The sequence below is a fragment of the Poecilia mexicana genome, unplaced genomic scaffold, assembly GCF_051168715.1.
Source record: "Poecilia mexicana isolate PSO_F unplaced genomic scaffold, ASM5116871v1 scaffold_20, whole genome shotgun sequence".
In the NCBI taxonomy this organism is placed as follows: domain Eukaryota; kingdom Metazoa; phylum Chordata; class Actinopteri; order Cyprinodontiformes; family Poeciliidae; genus Poecilia; species Poecilia mexicana.
In genome coordinates, this window is record NW_028263389.1 from 9,054,108 (window position 1) to 9,075,084 (window position 20,977).

The 20,977-nt window shown below is 36.1% G+C and overlaps 1 protein-coding gene across 1 annotated transcript in view; it reads left to right on the forward strand.

Annotated features, from left to right (window-relative positions):
- Window positions 1–20,977, forward strand: part of LOC106921924 (contactin-associated protein-like 2) — a 132,189-nt gene that overhangs the window by 5,122 nt on the left and 106,090 nt on the right. The window contains exons 3-7 of the mRNA XM_088001638.1: window positions 5,582–5,634; window positions 6,238–6,388; window positions 7,969–8,153; window positions 13,558–13,701; window positions 15,334–15,598. Of these exons, the coding sequence (XP_087857764.1) occupies window positions 5,582–5,634; window positions 6,238–6,388; window positions 7,969–8,153; window positions 13,558–13,701; window positions 15,334–15,598 (798 nt within the window). The remainder of the gene's footprint in view (window positions 1–5,581; window positions 5,635–6,237; window positions 6,389–7,968; window positions 8,154–13,557; window positions 13,702–15,333; window positions 15,599–20,977) is intronic.

The following is a 20,977-nucleotide window of genomic DNA, read 5'->3' on the forward strand; positions in this document are numbered from 1 at the left end:
AATTTCCTGATTGATTCTTATTGGGATTTTAGGATTTGTAGATTTTAGCCGCATAAAATTGATACTTTTAGCTCTTTGTGACATATTAGTATATATCACACACATAAAAAAATTGTCAAAAAAGAATTATAAATTATTTAGTTTATTACATAAATAACTTTTAAGGTCACTGATAGGAATCAAAGTGCTGAAGCTAAATACAGTCTAAATTTTGTCAGTTATCTTCTGGGTTGGTTGAGTTTATTACACTTAAGGACTGACATCATGTCCATTACTCTCTGGGACTTTATTTTAAAGTTAATTGTATCTTTTAGACACACTCTTACAACACACTTACGCTTTGTCACACAAAAAATAATTTTTAGTTCCATTTCATGGATCCACTTAAAGTGATTTATAATGGTTTGTCAGATGTATTGTAGTCATATTTAAGGTTTGTATTTCACATTAGATTTTCACATAGGCCCTTGGTAATGGCTTTAGAAATAAATAAGTGATAAACCTATTTCACAGTGCACATTTTTAGACTGGAAAACAAAACAGTCACAACCGACTCCTGCTTTTGAGTAAACGCATCATCTAGGGAACTGACTCTCCTGCAACCTCTCCGCTCTCATTCTATTAAAGGGCGCCAAATTGATTTTGATAACAATTTCAATTAAGCCTGTGCATAAATTACTTTTATAAGTGACACACGTACTTCTTTCATTCTGGAGATGTGATTATATAGTGTGTGGATACGTCTGAGCGTGTGTCTAAATGTGTGTGCGAGAACACAAGGGCATGCATTGTATTCTAGTCAGTTCTCAGCATCATTGATTACATTCCCTTGTTTCATTTCCTCCCCGCGTCAAAAGAAGCAGGTAAGTGATGATAAGGATGACAAGATGTGCTACACATTACCCAGAAACACCGAGTCAGACAGATATGTGTTTCTGAAGGCAAGCAGAACAATTTGCGTTAAAACAAAAACATCTGCCCCCTTTAATTTACATCAGTTTTCTCACAGTCTCAGCCGTACAGATTTCACCATGAAAATAATGACAGTACCATATGATATCTTCCCATTATTCAACATGAAGCAGGCTTGCAATGGCCAGGACATTTTTAATTCATATTTAAAATTTACCACAACAGTAAAACTACTGGATTGACAGTAAATGGTGTTTTTTTTTGTTGTTTTTTTTTTGTTTTTTTTAAAGTATTTTGGCAATGTATTTTAACAAAAAATATTTAAAATGTTTGCTGTTTTTTTCTTTAGACAATGTAATGGAGAGAGTGTTACTAAATGTTCATAATGCAAATGTTTGTCCATCAAAAGTTTCATGTGAGCGTTTTATCCCCCAACCGCAAAAAAAATAAATAAATAAATAAATATATATATATATCATCTTTTCATGAGAAACGCTGGCAAGTTTGTGATTACGGCATGTTTTTCTTTTACTTTTTTAAGACTGTACTGCGAAAGGAAAACACACAATACAATTATGATACTGCTCTCCAAAACAAAAACTACGTCTTCAGCAACAGAAAGTGTAAATGTTCCACTGAACACAGCCGGGACGTGCAAAGTAAAATCACACTTTTTCTTTTCAAAACTAAATTATGTAAACATGTCGTAAGATTCACCTTTTTCACGTAAACATTTCTTCCTTTTTTTCTTTGGAGCATTGTTCAACGGATTATCTCTAAAGAACGATGCAATATAAAAATTCAAAAACATCTGTTTGTAGTCAAAAAATGAGCTCGGAGTTTGTTTCCGACAGATAAGAATGTTGCCCACCATGAGTTGACATCTGTTAGATTACAAATAATAAATACACAATGTAATAAATAAACACATTCTTTCAACTCAGATATAAGTGATAACAGAGAGATACTCACAACATCTTGCACATGCACACGCCCCCCGGTCAGATGCATCATATTTCAGAGATGTCTGTCAGCTGTGTTTTGAAGCCTGCAGTGCTTTCTCATGATTACCCTGTCACTACTCCTTCCTTCAGCATTCAGTCAGAAAACGAGAACACATACATTTGTCTGTTCTTCTACCCACCCTTCTCTCCGACTCCTCAGCTTCTTAGAATCTGTCCCTCGTAAAAAAAAAAATAAAAAATTTCCTGCTTCCCAAACGAAAGATAAGAGGAGAGGTACAATGTAGGTCCATGACCAAAAAAACAAAAAAACAGAATGAAAAAGGAGAGCACAAAGGAGAAGTAGTGGGAGGCGAAGGAGGCAGATAAATATAGATGTTATGTTCCAAGCATAATCGCCAAATATGTTGGCTGTAGATGAAAATCCTGGGTTTTCAGAGTGTGTGATAATTAAATGCAATACCACATTATGACTCATCTAAGACTTTGCAATAAAAGTGAGTGTCTGTGCGTGTGTGCGTGCACGCGTGTGTGTGTGTGTGTGTGTGTGTGTGTGTGTGCGTGTGTGTGTGGGTGTGTGTGTGTACATCTGTGCCAAACCTAGGGGTTGTAAAGGAGACATGATCTACCGTACTGTGGAATTTACATGCTCATTTCCATTACGATTAATGTAAAATGTAGAGAAAAAAAATCTATTAAATCATTGTCGAAAAAAGACACAGCATAGATTATGTGTTTAATAAATCAAAGTCAGAAAAAAAAATAGTTAAAAAATGTTTGGATTAAACAGTGATTAGGAAAATTTCAAAGGAGTGCCAGTGCGTTGCAAAAGTGTTCATATGCCTTTTTCACTATTTGTAACATTACAACCACAACAAAATTATAAAATGATGGCTAAATAATGTATGATTGCCTTAGTCATTTAATAAATAAAGTATGGCATGCATTTTTATTTAGCCCCATTTTAATCTTAAATTAATCCCACTGCAATCATCGCCTTCAGAATTAGCCGTGTTGGCAAAGAAACGCCACCTGTGTAAAATTTGAACATCATAAAAAGTTATTCTATGAAGGCCTCAAAGGTTAGTGAGAGAGTAAACAAACATAATGATCAATGACCTTAAAACTGCAGTAAGTAACTTTCACATATATAAAATAAAGTTATCGAATTGTTAATTTACATACTCTTTTCCATTAAAACTTGTCAGTATGTCATGACAGTATGAAGTCCCCTAGTATGAGGCAGATAATCTCTAAAAAGATCAAACTCCTCTGCCTTCTACCAGTTCTCAAATACACAAGAGTGATTGACAGCGCTAGCACCTTTCTCCTGGCTCTGATTGGTTGTTTTTGACAAGAAGTGGCGCATTTTCTTGGATGACAATAGTAGTACTGGGAGAAAGTGAAGGAGCTCAATATGCTAAGATTATCTGTCACTGTTATGTCAAAGTGACAGTTTTAGCAAATATAGTTATTTTTATAAAGGTTGCGTACTACAGCTTTAATGTACAAATTAGAAACAAAAAATGAAGAACTTTAAACAAGTTTTTTTCTTTTTATAAAACAAAATCCTTGTTTTGAACATCTCATTGAATCCATCTACCCTAATTGGAAAAGCATATGACACAATTGCGAACTTATGAAATTGTACTTGGAGCAGGTTGTCCACTCCACCTACAATTTTAGGTCAGGTCAAGCAAGAAGAAAATTACTCATCCAAACTGTCCCAATGTAACTTTATAGGAGCATCAGAGGTCCACAGACCTTATTTTGCTGGAGACATTCACAGATTAATGTATTTCATCAATAGATGGACAATTAAAAAAAATATAAAAATCAATTTCAACTGTTTTAATTTCAAGTTTGTCATATTGCAGTGACCTTTTTTTTCAGACTCTAATTTGTTGCACAGATGGCAAGGCTTGTTTCCATGGAGACATTTTAACCTCCTAATAACTTGGTGCAGTACTTGACTGACCGTAGTGGGACCCATGTGGCATCTCTCTGGCATAGCTTTACACTACTGAATAATATGTGTTTAATGAGCTGGATGGCACCTAAAAGCCTTACTAAAAAAAGAAGTATGTTTGTGGTCAAATCTACACCTAGGTGGGTAGTCAATGTAAAATAATTGCTTAATAATAGATAGTTTAACTGTTGATTGGTCTTTCTTGCCCTACGCTTCTATATATTTTCTCTATAAGATGTATTCAGAAAGCTATTTGTGGGTGCTAAAGAATTGTCCAATTGTCCATTTCAAAATTGTCCATCTAATTTTGAAACTTAGAAAGAGTTACACAACTGTTCCTAAAATTGCTAAATAGCCAGTGTGTTTAGACCACTGGCTATTTCCCTTGGCGTCCTCTGGGGTAGGATGTTAATCCTTTTCATTGCTTATTCTATCAGTTAAAAACGATGCCTTCACTGATTTATAATGTGCAACATCACTTGTTGATTTCAAAACATTTGTCGGCTCAGATGTTCTTAATGGTGATGATAATAAAGTTAAAAAACAAAAGGAATAAACCACCTTAAATTCTTGATTTACTTGGAAAAAAGGACACTAAAATAGACAAACATTGTTTCCATTGGCTTGATTTAATGTCTTTCAATGCTCCTGGATTTATATTTAAAGTAATATTCTTTAAGAATCGAGTGCAGAAAGAAAACAGGTAGAGGAAGCAAAGCAGTTTCAAAACTGGGGAAAACTGGAGAAAATTGACGATGATCATTAATCCACCCCCACCCCAAGATTGCAACAAGGCAGAAGATGAAACTGTATGCAGAATCTGACATTGATTATTATAATAGGTTTGCTAAATATCATTATGTTTCATAAATGTGACAATCTGAACAGATACTTTAGAATGAGAAATATTACATCTTAATTATGGATGATTGTGGTCAGATTTTTCAATCTGTTCTCTCTGCCTTTGTTACCTAAAATCCACACGCAGACACACCAATGTTCTCTACACCAACCCCTTGAACTACTGGAGTGATGTTAGAAAGCTTGAGGACATGTCTCAGCCACTTCACCTTATTTTTCTCTGAAAACCTGAAAAATCTCATTCTGTTTGTTGTATCCTTTTTGTGCCTAGGCTCTGGTTTAGCAGCACTTGCGAGAGTCAAAACGTAAACTATTTACTTTCTTGTAGGGCAACGTATAGTGTCAGACTGACAATATGTACAAGCAGAGAATATTCAGCTGATATGGACATTAATAATTGTAATTTTTACATCTATGTATTTCTAGCATGCGTTATGTTCAGAAAAACTAGGTACATGGAACGATGTTCTCAGGTGATCTGCGCTTCGTCCCCCTTATTACATTGTTATGTCATGTTTCTACAGAAGCCTGTACAGATCAAATCAAATATCAACTGTAGAATAGGCTTTCTCACTTCTTTATGATAATCACAACTTTTCCTACACACTTTTATTTAGAAGAGAATGAAAGGGTGTTAGTTAGTTGGTTGTAGGCTTTGTATTTTTTGTTTCTTATTACCCTCACTCAATTTTCAAAACTAGTCATTAATTGGGTGTTGAGACATTACATTTCAACAGGCTTTTATATATTTGTGTATTAAAGGCATGCTGTTAATTGGATTGACTTGCATATGACGGGTGGTCATCATGAACATTTTTTTTTAATTAAAATCTGCAGTTCTTAACATTTGTCATGTATTTTTCTTGGTCTCTTTTAGGGGCAGATGTTATCAACTTTGATGGGCAGGGAGTAATCTCATATCGTTTTAAGGTACACAATCTACAAATTCATTATTTCATTCTTCAAAACTTACTCTTGCAAAAAAATACAGTTGGTTTTAAGTTACCATATTTTTCGGACTATAGGCCACTACTTTTTCCCCACGCTTTGAACCATGGGATTTATAGCCCGGTGCGGCTTTTCTGTGGATTTTTCTTCAACCACCAGGGGGCTCTTTAGCAGGAAGGGACTCATTGGAAGTCAAAATTTGAAATCAAAGAAGAAAGTGCTGATTTTCATTTAGAACAAGCACATGTATGCTAGCAGCAGGCACAATGGAGAAATGTTTTCAAACTCATACGCCCTCATCATGGAAACCACACAAAGAAGTTTATATGATGCAGTTTTTAAATTGAGGGCGGGAGCGGCGGAGATACCAGCGGTTTATAGCCCAGTGCGGCTACGGTACGTTTCCAGTTTATTATTATTTTTTTTAACTTTGTGGGTGCGGCTTATAGTGTGGTGCGCTCTGTGGTTCGGAAAATATGATTAGCTTAAAAAAAATATTCATGGTGGTCTATGTCTAAATGTAAATTATTTCCATTTTTGTATGAGCAACACTGTATGGATTTGGTGTTTTAAAATTTTTTACAGGTGAAGAAAATGAAGATTATAAAAGACGTGATCGCCCTGAGATTTAAAACATCAGAGAGCGAAGGTGTAATTCTCCATGGGGAGGGGCAGCAGGGTGACTACATCACTCTGGAGCTCCGCAAAGCCAAGTTACTACTGCAGATAAACCTGGGTAAGTAATAAATCTGTGTAATGTGCAGGGAAATGAAGCAAAGAGGTTATCTTCTCGCTGACTGTCCAGAAGAGTATTTTTGAAAATATGCAACTGCTTCAAGTTTTTACAGTCAGGTGGCTGTTGAATTCCTTTATTCAAAGTTAATATATTTGTAAGGTCATTACTTTCCTTACATATCACTTAATTAATATGGAATTTTTATTGATGGAAAAAAATACACAAAATCAAGTTTAAATTTTGTTAGCAAAAATTAGAAAATATTTCTTGATTCTTTTGATAAATTCTCCACAATAATGAGGTAAATTTACACTGAAACATTTTGCACCCTATTGTGAAACTGTTTAGACTTTTTTTTTTTTTACCAGTTCTAGACTATGGAGATAAATTTTGTTTACATATGCACTTGATATTGAGTGATATTTAATATTTGTGTTTTTCAAAACATGACCTTCAAGTATACATTTTAACTGATTTTAGATTTGTCTCAAAGGACCATCATGTGAGAATATAAATAATAGAAGCAAAAAAAACATTTCTAGTAATATGAGTTATATTTATAAAACAGGATTGTACTATTGGGGAAAAAAAACTAGAATGACAGTCAACATTTTAAACTGGTATCATCATCTTACTTTAGTGGCTATTGTGGTCAGCATGGCTCGTGCTACGAGAGCAGCAGCCTCTGTGCATATAATGTAGAGAATGTAGATACTAATCTTAACTCTGAGATTTCTGAAATGAAATATATTTAATGAAAGACAGCGGTTGAAAACTCAAAAGAATAAAACATAGCTGCATCTTCATACTCCACTCAGCCTTCTGTTGTCTGTCAAAAGTCTGATTGTCTCTCACACCAAAAAATAATAGCAAAATTGTACATCTAACTATGTCCAACATAGTAGAGCTTCCTTTTAAATAGCTTATCGCATCTCTTTATTTGAAAAATGTAGTTCGTACTGATCAGAATAGCTAATTTTTGCTCTTTCTAACTCAATAAGCCACTAAGCCTGTCACTGTAAGCAATAAATCAGCTAAACACATAACAAGTAAAAACGAGCTCAATAATTTTCATTTACAAGGTTGTTTTACTTTTCACTCTCTTTCTACCAAAAACTGGATGACATCAGTCTGGTGGACTAGTCTCAATTAGCCCCATTTTGAAAGGCAATTTTTGTAAACAGATTTCAGTATCTATTTAATTTGTTATTTCAAGTCTTTTGTTTATTCCTCTTGGATATTTAAATTGTCTTCCAGTTCCAGTGTTAAAGGTTCATTAGAAATTAAAGATTTTTGGTTTTTGACGGGGTGTATTTGTATTTCTATGCCATTACTATTTTATGAGGTGAAAATGATCTCAAAATAACAATATTTTTGTTTATCTTAACTTCTGGGGCAATTTGTCTTCCAGCAAACTTTATCATGACAGACCAACAATCCTCATAAAAAATTGTTGTCTACGTCACCCAGCTTAGTATTGTGCATCCATTAAAAAAAAAAAAAAAAAAAAAAGTTTAGTATTTTTCTACTAGGATAGCTAATGATGACATTTTGTAACTCACTTTAGATGTGCTTTACAGGCAGTAACCAGTATGGCTCTATCCTGGGTCACACTTCTGTGACCACTGGCAGCCTCCTGGATGACAATCACTGGCACTCGGTGGTGATCGAACGCTACCGTCGCAATGTCAACTTCACCTTAGACGGACACACTCAGCACTTCAGGACTAATGGGGAATTTGATCATCTCGACTTAGACTATGAGGTGAGCACTTTATATGCAACACAGGGCACACATGTAGAAAACGGCACCAACAATTAATGAACTCTGTTTAAATTTAGACGTGTGTATACAAGCTCTGGATGCTTGCATGGAAACATCTAGAAAACTCAACAAGTCAGGGAAATATTAGATTCTACCTCAGTTTCTTTCAAAAATCTGCCAGCTTGGGATGTTTTAAGAATGACCATCCTTTGGCATGGTCAAATTTTTCAACAAAAGTTCTTTGACAGTCATGTTTGAGTTGAAGCATGAGAAAAAAATCGCAGGCATTGAAAAAAGTAAAACATCAGACATGTCTGTGTCAGCTTTACATGCAATAAGTTGCGTTATGCAACATACGCCAAGTAGCTGATACCATTTAAGCTCCAAAAACTATTCCACTGTTTCCAGCTGTGCACAGTATTGTTGGGGTCAGCATTGTTGCTGCACAGGAAGAAGATCTATGATTTAAACTAAGCTCTGCAGGCTTCTTTTGTGTTGCATTGTACCCTTCTTGGTAGACTTTTTTCTGATGTTCCAACTTCTTCCTCAGTCCCAATCCATGTTAGGTTAATTGGTGATTCCACATGGATCGTGAGTGTGAGTTTATCCTTGTTCTCCCTCTGTGATGAACTGGTGACCTGTACCCCTTGTGACAGCAGTGATAGGCTCTCCAACCCCCCCGCACTTCCTCCTCCCTGGACCCTGAACATAATAAAGTGGGTATAGAAAATGAATGAATATATGTGGTTTTATGAGTTTCTCCCTCACATCCGACACCATGAGCCCTCCCATAAAAAAAGACTATTTTGTATTCATGTTACAAGGAATGGACGTGAGCAGTATGCTTAAACTGGATCCCCATTTCTTCACTAGTATTTGTAGTGCTACGTAACGCATACAGTGCCTTGCGAAAGTATTCATATCTTGTTTTGTCATGTTGAAACCACAAACTTGATTGTATCTTATTGTAAAAAAAAAAAAAAAAAAAAAAGTTAAAAGCAGGTTTGGGGCATAAATCAATAATTTAAGCTTTGAACACCTCACGCAGTACTGCTCAATACATCATCTGAAAATGGAAAGAGTATATGGTACAACTGCAAACCTATCAAAACATTACTATGCACATAATCTGACAAGGCATTCAAGAAGACCCGTCGTTAAGAGGAGATGCTACAGAGGTCACCAAATCTGGTTAGTTGCAAAAAGTGGCAAAAATAAAGTCATTGTTGAAAGTGGAAAGCGTGAGTTTGCAGTTTGTAAGCTACACACCAAATATGTGGTAAAATGTGCTTTTGTCAAATGAAATCTAAATCGAACCTTCTGTCTACATGCAAAACGATACGTGTGGCTGGAATTCAACACTGCACACCAACCTGAGAAAACTCTTCCCGCCATGAAGAGTGGCAAATGCAGCATGCTGCGAAGATGCTATTCCTCAGCTCAGATAGTGGAGATAGTAAGAGTTCATTTGAAGATCCAAGAGTAATTCTGGACGAAAACTTGTTAAAGGCTAGGAATCACTTAAGATGTAGGAACAGGTTCAATTTCCAGCAGGACTAAAATTCTCAGCATCCAGTCGGAGTCAAAATGGAAATGTTTAGATCAAAGCATGTTCATGTGTTAGAACGACTCAGTCAAAGTCAAGACATAAATGAAACTTATAATCTTTGACTGTACTTAAAAATTGATTTTCACACCTGGCTCTTCACCTAATCTGACTGAGCTTCAGGTAAAAAAAAAAAAAAAAAAAAGAGAGAGATGGAGAGAAATCTTAACTCTCTGGATGTAGAAAGTTGGTAGAGACGTATCCAAAAACACTTGAGGCTGTAATTGCAGCCAAAGGTGGTTCTGCATTACATTGAGTCACAAGGCTCGAACACCAAAGCCCACCACACAGGGCTGCACAATATTAAGTAAAGATAGGTTATGCATCAATGAGATTAAGTTATGATGAGGATATGACTTGTAATGAGACAAGGAATAGTGAACTAAATAGTGATAATATCTTTTCATTTTGGATGTTTTGTAAATACAGACACCAGATAATGAACTATCTATGCAGAATCTGTAAAGAAATGTATTTATTATTTCCATCTCAACACATAGTTTTAGTGCATTTGATTGCATTTGCTGTTTTGCCATTGAAATAATCCAGTTTAAGTTTCCTAATGATTTTAACATATTAAGTGTGCTTGTCAAACAATTTCTGCTGCATTTCAACGTTACAGGAATAGAGTCAGAATTCATGATAACTTTATAATTTCTTATTATTGATTGCATTCCAAGCAGGGTTTTTCTTTTCCAATATTGATTTTGCACATAGTCACATAATGATATATTTGTGTTATTTTGTGCACCTCCATCACCGCAATTTTTGTTTTTTAATGAAATAAGACTTCAATAAAATACATCCAGGTTTACATTTGTAAAACATTGAAGGGACTGTGTAATTGCAACTTTGGTACTGGTAGTGTGTTTCAGGTTTCTTAACTGTGGAAACGCTGGTTTACATGCATGCAGCTTTATCAGTTCTCAGTTTAAAATGACCAAATTGTTATTATTAACAACTTTCAGATAAAATCCACACTTTCCCAATACATCAAAGTACAAAGTTTTCCAACAATAACTAATAACTAATATTTGTATATTTTGTTTTATTCTGTTTCATGATGTTGCATTAGATTCTTTTCAACATTACTGTGCCATCGCTTAACTGATTTGCAACAGGACTTTTAACCTCCCACCACTGGTGCTCAGTAAAGTACGCTGATGCTGGCCAGGAAATTAAATATTGGCTTCCTCATGTGCTCTGGTGCTAATCCATGAAACTCATAATTACAGTTACCCAGTAACGGATGCGATTCATTCAACTAATACTATGAAAACAGGAAATTGATAGTAGAATGATAGTAGAATGCATATGGCAGTGGGCATCATGAGTACAGGCAGACTGTGTGTGGCACAGTAACTGTGTTTGTATGTTTGTCTGTTAGTTCTGTGTATGGTTTGTGTGCTACTGCGTGCCCTTTCTGTGAATATTGCTGATATGGCTAATCTAATCCAGTGTTAAGTAGGATGCTGAGAAATGGAGCAGAACAAAGCACAGTCCAATTAGAACTGAAGTTGTTGAATTAAAGAATCTTCAGGGAAATCTATACAACCGGGTGTACTGTACCAGGAGGTTCAGAGAACACATGTGCCTGTGTGTGTTTTTGAGAGCGATGTGTCTGTGGTGTATCATGAATCCATCCACATTAATTCTCTTCACAGACTGCAAAATTGTGACCAGCTTTTAGTCAAAGTGTACCTGTGTAGTTCACACTCTCCTGTGTGCGTGTGTGTGTGGATTTTTCTGCTTCTCTTTGGCTTCCAGCTTGTAGACTAAATATCCGGGTGCATCAAAGTCCACCCTTGGCAGTAATTACAGAGCTTGCTGGAGCATAGCCACAGCGCAAACAACAACAGGCACACACACTGACAGACAGACACATTGACTGGCAGTCACATACCCTCCTCTATTATCTTAGCGTCCTTTAGGGCCCCGAACTGTGTCTGAAAGAAGAAGAAAAAAGAACAGAACACATGTACAACTGTACAAAAATGTGAGACACACTTTACATTTTCATCAGCGCTGCTGTGTCCTTCAGCACTTCGCACTCCAAGCTTGTTTGTAACTGTCCGTGTCTTAACCTTTGCGTGCTACACATCACATTTGTCCCCCCACTAACCAGTGTGTTATTTCCCACACTGCTAGCATGGTCGCATTAAACAAGTTCTTTTCTGTAGTGTGTGAAAAGGGTTTGGATTAAGTCAATAAAATGTAGATTTTGCTCAAATTAGTGTTGTAACTCCTCAACTCAAACTGAAATCAGTAAAAGTGGACATTACTTTGTGTGTACAGTTTGTAAACTGGAAGATACCTTAAACCTTCCACACAGTCATGAGACGGCGACTCCTTTGTGTGGTTTCGGGAAATGACAGGCTGACGGGACACCCCCATCCTTTCCACGTAGTCCAACAGTGACATTTTCCTCGCTGCTGTCTGAAGAATTGCACCGCTCTCGGTCAAAAATAACCAATCATAGCACTGGGAGGAGTTGGAGGAGCTTGTTTTTTTTTGTTGTTTTTTTTTTCCACAGATTAGCATTCTCATATTATACTGTCACAACATCATGACAGTTTTCACAAATGTGTAAAAAACAAACATGTTTTTATATAAGATACATACTGCAGATTTGAGACACTCTGGTATTGTATCTAGTGTTGAGGCGAGTGAAGGATGTCCATGTTGCTGATTCCTTCTGACTGCACTCACTATAAGCTATCGTGTTGCACAGAGTGCTGCGTCAGACTAAAGTTATAACCTTGGATAGCATGCTAAGTTGTTCACAAGGCTCTAAACAGAAAGCCTTCTCTTGCATTGATTAATGCTGCTGATAAAAATATTGATGTGGTTTTTTCCACCACAGAAAAAAAAAACTGGAGGTTGAAGACTCAGAAACTTCGAGATTATTGATTTCCCAAAACAAATATAGTACCTGTTTTGGTAGCATTTATGTGGGATGGCTAGGAGAACAGAAAATAAAATCCTTTTTAACAAACTAGTAAGAGATCTATGGTTCCCTTTACACAAAGATACAAATTTAAAAATGTGGCAAATTCCTGGTCCTGGAGACATTAGGACAGCTTTAATCCTGAATGAAAGTAGTGGGGTTTTTTATTTTTTATAATGTATAACATGAATAGGTAAAAAAATAAAAGGACAAAGGGCAACTAACAATACTCAAACAGTATTGGGAGTACTTCACCAAGAGTAAGATTCTTGTTAGAGTTTCTCTGTGTGAAATTCTTTGCAGACATTTCTAGAGGTCATCAAAAGATTTCCTCCCTGCCTACACTCTCCCAGTCTTTGATTGCTGACCCACATCATCATTATAGACGTCTAAGTAGTCACTCTGCTTTTAGTCTAGTCCTCAGCACATAAAATGCTTTTCAGAAAAGAAAGATCAATTCATTGACATGGTCTGTCTGATACAGTCCACCCCCTCGCGGTTGTTTTGTTCATATATTTAGGGCAGGTCTTTTGACAAAAAGAAATATAATACAATGAAGAATCATCAGAACATCTATTTTGCAGATTTGGCAGTACATAACCCTGTTATTTAATCCATGAAGTTATATGTATTCTTTATTCTTTCTGTCATTTTTTTATTCTATTGTGTTGTTGAACTTTGAAGCAGAATTATGCTGTCATCAAATGAATCATCTTATTCCGTAGCACTATGCCCATTTGCCCGAAGAAAATACTGAATGGCTTAATTTAAAAACCAAAATAGCTAAATTACTATGAAATCTTTTACGGTGTGTTTTTCCTCTTTCTTCTCTGCCCCTTGTCTCCTTCTAGTTAAGTTTTGGGGGGATGCCATACAGTGGGAAGCCTGTGGGAGGGGGGAGAAAAAACTTCAAAGGCTGCATGGAGAGCATCAACTACAACGGAGACAACATTACAGACCTGGCCCGCCGAAAGAAACTAGACACTTCCAGCTTTGTAAGTGAATTCCTGTTTGCATGCGCACATGTAGACGTGATAAACTTTGAAAATATGGACAATTGAAATTGCACTCGTACAGAAAGCCAATACCTAGCATGCTTGAAACTTCAAACCAACTGAACCATATTTTTTAAGTGCTTAACTTAAAAGACTTGTAAATATCGAGGCACAAAAGACTTTTTCTTTTTCTGCTCTTAACGTAGCAGTACAAAGGAAATATTTCACAATGCTGATTGTGGAACATTTGTTTTGATAAACTTAGTCGTTCAGCTGCTAAAAGGAAATCAACATTGTTCTTGTCTTTGTCAAATGAACTAAGCTCTAAGTGAAAATTAAGAATAATAAAATGTTGGCACTTCCTGATGTTCTGTTGCCTCAAAATTAATTTGTGCTTCACCTGATGAGCTAATTAGGTCATTAATAAAGTAAAATAATTTTAGTTTTGTAACAATTAACTCAGTTTTGGAATCTGTGCAAAGCTGGTTACTCGCATTGAGGATGTGCTAATTGGCACACTTTGGTAAATGTGAGGCCAAGTAAACTAAAAAATGACCAAAATTCAACAAACATTCCATCCTCATTCCAAGGAGAAGAAAAAGTGATTGTTCCTTGTGGTTCACTCTAGACATAATATTCAAACACTGTACAGATTCAGGGTACTCACAGCAACATATCTAGATATAAATAGCTCTTCAAATTTTAGCTCTTACTAAAGAGCACGTGTATTTCCACTGAATACTTAGTCAGATACTCATATTTTTACTGACTGTGCTGTATCGCCTGGAGAAAGGAATCCAGCTGTGCTTGGTGTGCTTGGCCTAAGGCCCTGTGATACTTCTGGTGAACTGCTATTAGTCAATAAAAGTTGCTTTCTGTGCATCTATTTATTCATCTGTGGAGCTTTACAATCCAACTGTACATTGCTATACAGGCTATTTTTCATATGATTTACAATCATGTACTATTTTACCTTGAATAGTTAATTCTTTTTGAGTAATTTGTCCTGATTTCTCTTCTGTATATGATTTTAGACAACAGATACTATCTCTACGCCTAAGCTCTCTTCAGTGACAGTCTTAAATCCATATAGTATATTTCTCCCTGTTTTTCTGCATTTTCACACATCCAATATAATTTCTTCTATGACCTCGTTGAATAAATTAATGACCTTAACCACAGCCACACCTCTAGCTATCCCTGATTCACCCAGTCATTTCTTTCCAGTCAAACTGATTGGTTCTCAGCTTTTAGAAAACCAAACATAGAAATGCAATCAAGTAAGGTAACACAGTATTGTATGTTTGGCGAAGATTTGATTACGAACACAAGGTTGGAAGTGCTCATGTGAAATTAGTGCCCAAATTCCAGAGAGGTGTTGTCTTTTTTTTGTTGTTTTGTTTTTGAGGTTTTTTTCCCCCCAGCAAACAGAATTCACACAGAATCCTGCTTTAATCCGATATGAAAGACAGTATGAGCCAAAGGCAGAGGATTTAGTGAAGTGTGCACATTCGTCCAATTTAGCAACTGTTGGGGACGTCGGAGGTAGAGAGAATGTATTAAAAGCAAATCACAATGTGCTGCTTTTATGTTGTCTCTTGTTTCTTGTCTTTATTTTTCAATCTGTCCTAGCAGCGTAATCTGTCTTTCACCTGCGTGGAGACACACACCTTCCCAGTCTTTTTCAACGCAACAAGTTTCCTGCAGCTACCTGGTCGAGCCAACCACAACACGGTGTCTGTGGGCTTCCAGTTTCGTACGTGGAACCCTGATGCCCTTCTGCTCTTCAGTAATCTCGATGATGGCACTCTAGAAATCTCCCTTGAAGAAGGCAAAATTCTAGTTCATATCAACGTTGCGACAGAAGCCAAAAATTACCGGGTGGACTTACTATCAGGTGGGTTACTTAAGTGTTCATTTTTGTCTCTGTGCAGCAGTCCCGTTTTGTAACACTTAAGTGTTGCTAATATTTACTCATCAGTATATTCACAGAATCAGATCAAGTCTTAAAACCTATTAATTAAAATACATTTCAATTTGATTTATGCAGTTGAAAACCCCCCCCCATCCAATTAACCAATAATCATTGGTACATCATGATGCATGTCGATGTAATGTATATTAATCACAAATTGAATTATTTTACCAGGACAAAGCTTGAAATAATAACCATTTGGCTGTTGAATGTTTATTACCATCCAGTGACATTTTATAAGTATTATTATTAAGAGCCAACACACTTTGTTTTTACCACATTCAAACATTGTGGAGTGTTTGTGAAAGTGTTAACACAATACATTATTTTCATATTAAAATAAATGGTTTATCCATTCTGCTGCCATATTTAAATAGTAAAGTGTACAGCTGGATTTTTTTTAAAACTGAAAAAGGAGAAATATGTTTTTTTTTTGTTTGTTTTTTTCAAAAAATGTGTCCAGTAAACCTCTTTTATTGTGTTTACTCTTTTCTATGCCCTGTTACACGCTTTCCTTTTGAAGTCTTGTATTTCCCTTTCATTCTTTCTTTTCTCTATCTTTTGCTTTCCTGAGACACATTCTTATTTATTCTGTCCACTGCTGCTGTAATAGGCCATTATGCCCAGGGGTTGGGATTATTACAAATTAGCCTTTAGGCTAATTGAGTTTGAGCCTGCGATTACATCAGTGTTACTAGAATTCATGAACACAAACATTCCAGATGCAAACACACGCTTCTTCTTTGACTGTGTCACTAGTGTCTGTTAAAAAGAAACCCACCAGGCTTCTGGCTTCAATGACACAGTAGGAGCTCAGATGACTTATAATAGTCTTTCTCACTTGCAAGTAAACTCGCTAGATATGTTCTCATAAAACAAAGCAAAAAAAAAAAAAAAAAAAAAGAATAAAAGCATGTCGGTAAGGAACATGCTAGCACATTAGGGCACCCCAATAATTATATTCCATCTGACAATAGTCTTAAGACCGAATTTTCTCTGTGGATTTTTTTTTTAATTTAGTGTAAAATTATACACAATACTCACTTCTTTTCATTGAAATAAAAGTTGTGGTTAAAGTGCTTTCATAAAATAGTCAACATTGTAAACCAGCTTTATACAAATGCTGCCATGCATGTTTCTTAATCAATAAAGGTCACTCTCTATAAGCAAAAATATTATGGTAAATGCAATTTTATGCAAGTTGAAGTAAATGCTTTAAGAGAGAGTGCCACTAATACAGTCTATGATGATGTCATTGTGATCTGAAAAGGTTTAGTCATATTAAGTTTCTTGGTATGTAACCCTAGCACCTATTTTTTCAAATTTACACTAGATATGCTAGTTACATACATCATTTGTGGCATATTGCTTTTCTATGGTTACCACAATATATATTTCTCCCTTTCATTCTGTAAAAAGTGTTTAGATCTTAATTATATCCATATTTTCTGCCAATCAGACCTTTTATTACCAGGTTTTTTTTTTTGTCATCCCACAGTTTTTGTGTTTTAAAAGAAATACATCTTTATTGTAAAGTTAGAGGATGCCTTATGCATTGGGCTTTCTCATCCAAAATCTAACTATTTTTCTATGTTAAAACTGTGCATGTATGTTTCCTTTTCCTACATGCTTGCCTTCACAACCATCATGCTAGCTTGAAATTCTGGACTTCTATCAGTCACACATGAGATGAACTGCATCGTCCGAAGACGAAGCATGCAACATTACAATAATGAAAATGCCTAGGGCACAGATTATGGGAGGAACAACTCTATAGCTACCCCAAATTACAATACTAAGTTGTTTTTTCGCTTGCTTTGTTTTGGGTGTATGTCTGTATCACTGTATTATGCTAATTTCTGGAGTGCGTAGGCAAAGCTTAACATGACATATTCAGAGGCTTTATGAGGTTGGCTGTGAAGTTGTGCAAGGCTCTTCAAATTATCTCAGAAGCCTCCATAAATTGACACTATACAGAATTCATATTAAGCATGTATACTGGATCAAAATCTAATAATCCATAACGAGAGAAAAAAATTAGAGGAAAACTACCATAGCAGTTCAGCAGAAATCTGAAAGAGGAACGGAAAAGTGCAGCCAAACTTCAAAGGGCTTTCATGGTTTTGATAGAAATTAGATTTTCCCCAGTGTTTTATGTGTTTATTACTTTATTTATTTAAATGCTGAGAGCAATCACTAAAATCACATCTCTTAACATTGTTTTGATATTTACAAGACTATTAATCTTTATGTCCATCACAAATTTCCGTATCATTGGATAAAACCTTTAATCCACAATTTTCTGTCTTAACCAAGGGAGATAAAATTTGAAATAAGTTAATAGTTCTTTATTGGAAGACATGATGATACCCATCATAGCAGAAGAGAGGGTTACAATCTGTATTCTTTTAATGGATAGCTAATGGATATAAGCTAGACTGGCCATTGCCTTCCTGTGCAATTCCACTTAAAAAAAAATGCTTCTATTAGTCTTGACTTTCTCCCCTTGACTCAGATTGCCTCAGGTCAATTTTTGACCCGTCCACTAAGCATACAGAAAGAGAAATTATGAATGATGACGTCGCTTATCTGCACTTAGATTAGAATTGTAGTCTGCCTTTAGTTTTTGCAATGGCAGCGCAGGAAATGAACAAAGCCATTCAGTCCGTGTTGGCCACGCTTCCAAATATTGAATTAACAGCCATCTCATTCAGCTTGGCACTTCTCTCTTCACTTCATAGCGTCGAAATGCCAAATTATAAACGTCACGGGCAAATGTTGGCAAATTTGCTAACAAACTCAGTCCACGCCTCCAGGAAGCAATCATTTCTCAATAGCCGAGAGCCCAGATTCTCTGTTCAAAAGTTTGTACAAGGGACTGGTTTTTAGCAGTGTGCACGTAACCCAACGTGTTAGATAATCTAGTGTTGTTTGGCGTACAAATGGGTATCTCAGTTACTTTGAATTTTTTATTGTTTAGCACATAATAGTTTGCTGTGCAGTATGGCTTACTAATGTTGTGGAAAACCAATAAAGTGAAATAGGAAAAGTTTGCAAATTCCCATTTGGACACTTGCACTTAGCTACAAACTTAGAGACAGTTAATTAATTCTTTAGTTTTTCTTTCTCCTGCAAAAACCTCCGTTTGTAGAACAGAAGATATCATCACATTGCAGACATGAGAAATTGCAACAGGTAGAGTTACTTATAAGTTTTAAATTAATTATGTATACTTTTATTCAGTTTTTTATTTAGAGTGTATGTTGGTTTAACTTTGTTTTATTTTGCATGTACATCACTTGGTCATGTTCTGGGTTTTTTAAAGTGCTGTATTGATTTTTTGATTGATTGACAGACAACCATCTTTTTTTTTTTTTTTGTGAGAAGCGGCAGGAATGTCCAGTAGAGTTATTTCATGCCGGTCCAGTGAACAGCACGTAACTTGAATCTAAATGTTAGCCATGTCCAAATCCTACGTAATGCTACAGTGCTTTCAGTAATGCAGACCTGTGGTTTGGTAGACACCCTCCAATATTTGTGAAGACTCTGTGACAAGTGAACGTTCTGTATTGAATGATCTCAGATGGGCATTTGGAGAAAGTACGCTTTAGAGTTTCTGTGAAATCGGGATGTAAACATTTAAAACCACACAAAGATACTTATTTTTATGTTAGTTTGTCATTCTATAGATCACACAGCATTGAAGAGATGCTCTGTGAACAAAGTACAGATTTTGAGCAATGTTTTATTGATTTAACCAGTTATCATTTAATTGATGGATTAGGTAACACATTTATCCACTGATAATTAAAAGAAAAAAGTTAAATATTTGATGTTATTCATTCTGGACTTACTCCGAGGGTGAGACACATATTTTACATTCTGTATTTTCCATCTCTCTCTCTCTGGGTTTTCAGTCCATTCTTAGTATTCCTCAGCTTCACCCTCTGTTCCACCAACATGTGTCTCAGAGCTCTAGGCTCATTCCTGATATCATTCCCAGTCTGTCTGTCCATCTGTAAACTTTGTTCAGCGTCTCCATCCTCTTATTCAGCACATGTTGCAGTCAGAGGGGGCAAAAACACCACCAGCAGAGTAATCATCATTATTCGACATTCTTTTCAGGACAAAGGTTGGGAAACAAATTGTCTGTTTTCTGTAAACATATTGAAATTGCCACTGGCCGTTGGTGTCGTCACATTTCGTTCTGTGGCACGATGGCATGATGTGACATGGTTCATGTCACTGCTCTCTGGTGCTGTTCACATCTGATTAAACCTTTTTAGAGTGTTTCTTTCAAAGTAGATTAAAATAATCAACTGTTTCTGGTTCTAAATGAAAATCAGCCATTCTGTTCTTTAGCAGCTGTGTATCTTTAGTCCTGATCTGATCAGCAGAACAAGACTAACATCAGGTAGAAATTTTCATTTCTGCTGAGTGTGTTGCACTCAGGACTGCAAGCACAACCCTAAAATAAGCTTAAAGAACATCTTACAACCACAGCGTCTCACATGGAGGCATTGAAACTGACAGGAGCACAAACCCGTAGGTAAAAAGAGATGCAACGGATCCATTTCACCTGTCTGCACAGCGGTTGGCAGATCGCACTTTCAGTCATACTGTGAAGGACTGACTCCTGCTGTCCCATCAGAAACAACAAGCAATATTTTCTCAAAATGTTATGTTTATCAGGGTTTGTGCCGTTTTTCACTTTTCAGGGATTGCTACTTTTAGCTGTAGCATGCAAAGTGGTATTTAATTTAAGGTAACTATGGTGATTCTGAAAATGAAGTCCTGTGGTAGCATGTTTTAAAAAAATGCTGGTTAAATCAATGCAGCCAGTGGAGCTCAAGACTTTTCAGAATAACCAAAGGAGAGCGTGTAATACGTAGACGCCTCTACAATCCCAAACGTGAGTGACAGGTGTAAGGCACGTTTCAAAATGTGAAATTTGAAGTTCATATTGGCTTTCATGAGTTTACTGGTTTAAATCAGAAAGTACTGTACCACGGCTACAACCGATAAGATCCATATTTAAAGCTAATGCAGGTGAACCGATGAGAGGACAGTGCGTTTTATGGTGCCTATTTTCCATTGCATTAAAGCCGTTATAAAAGGAGATGTGATGGAACTCAATGCCAGCAGGAGATTGAATCAAAACCAATACATAGGCAGACAGAATGTTATCAAGTCGCTTTCTATCAGAACCAATTCATGTGCGTGTTATCAGTTGCACAAAGCAGAGCTATTTTATTGTCTGCAATTATTTTTGGGTTCATAACCTTCAGAAATCACCCAAAA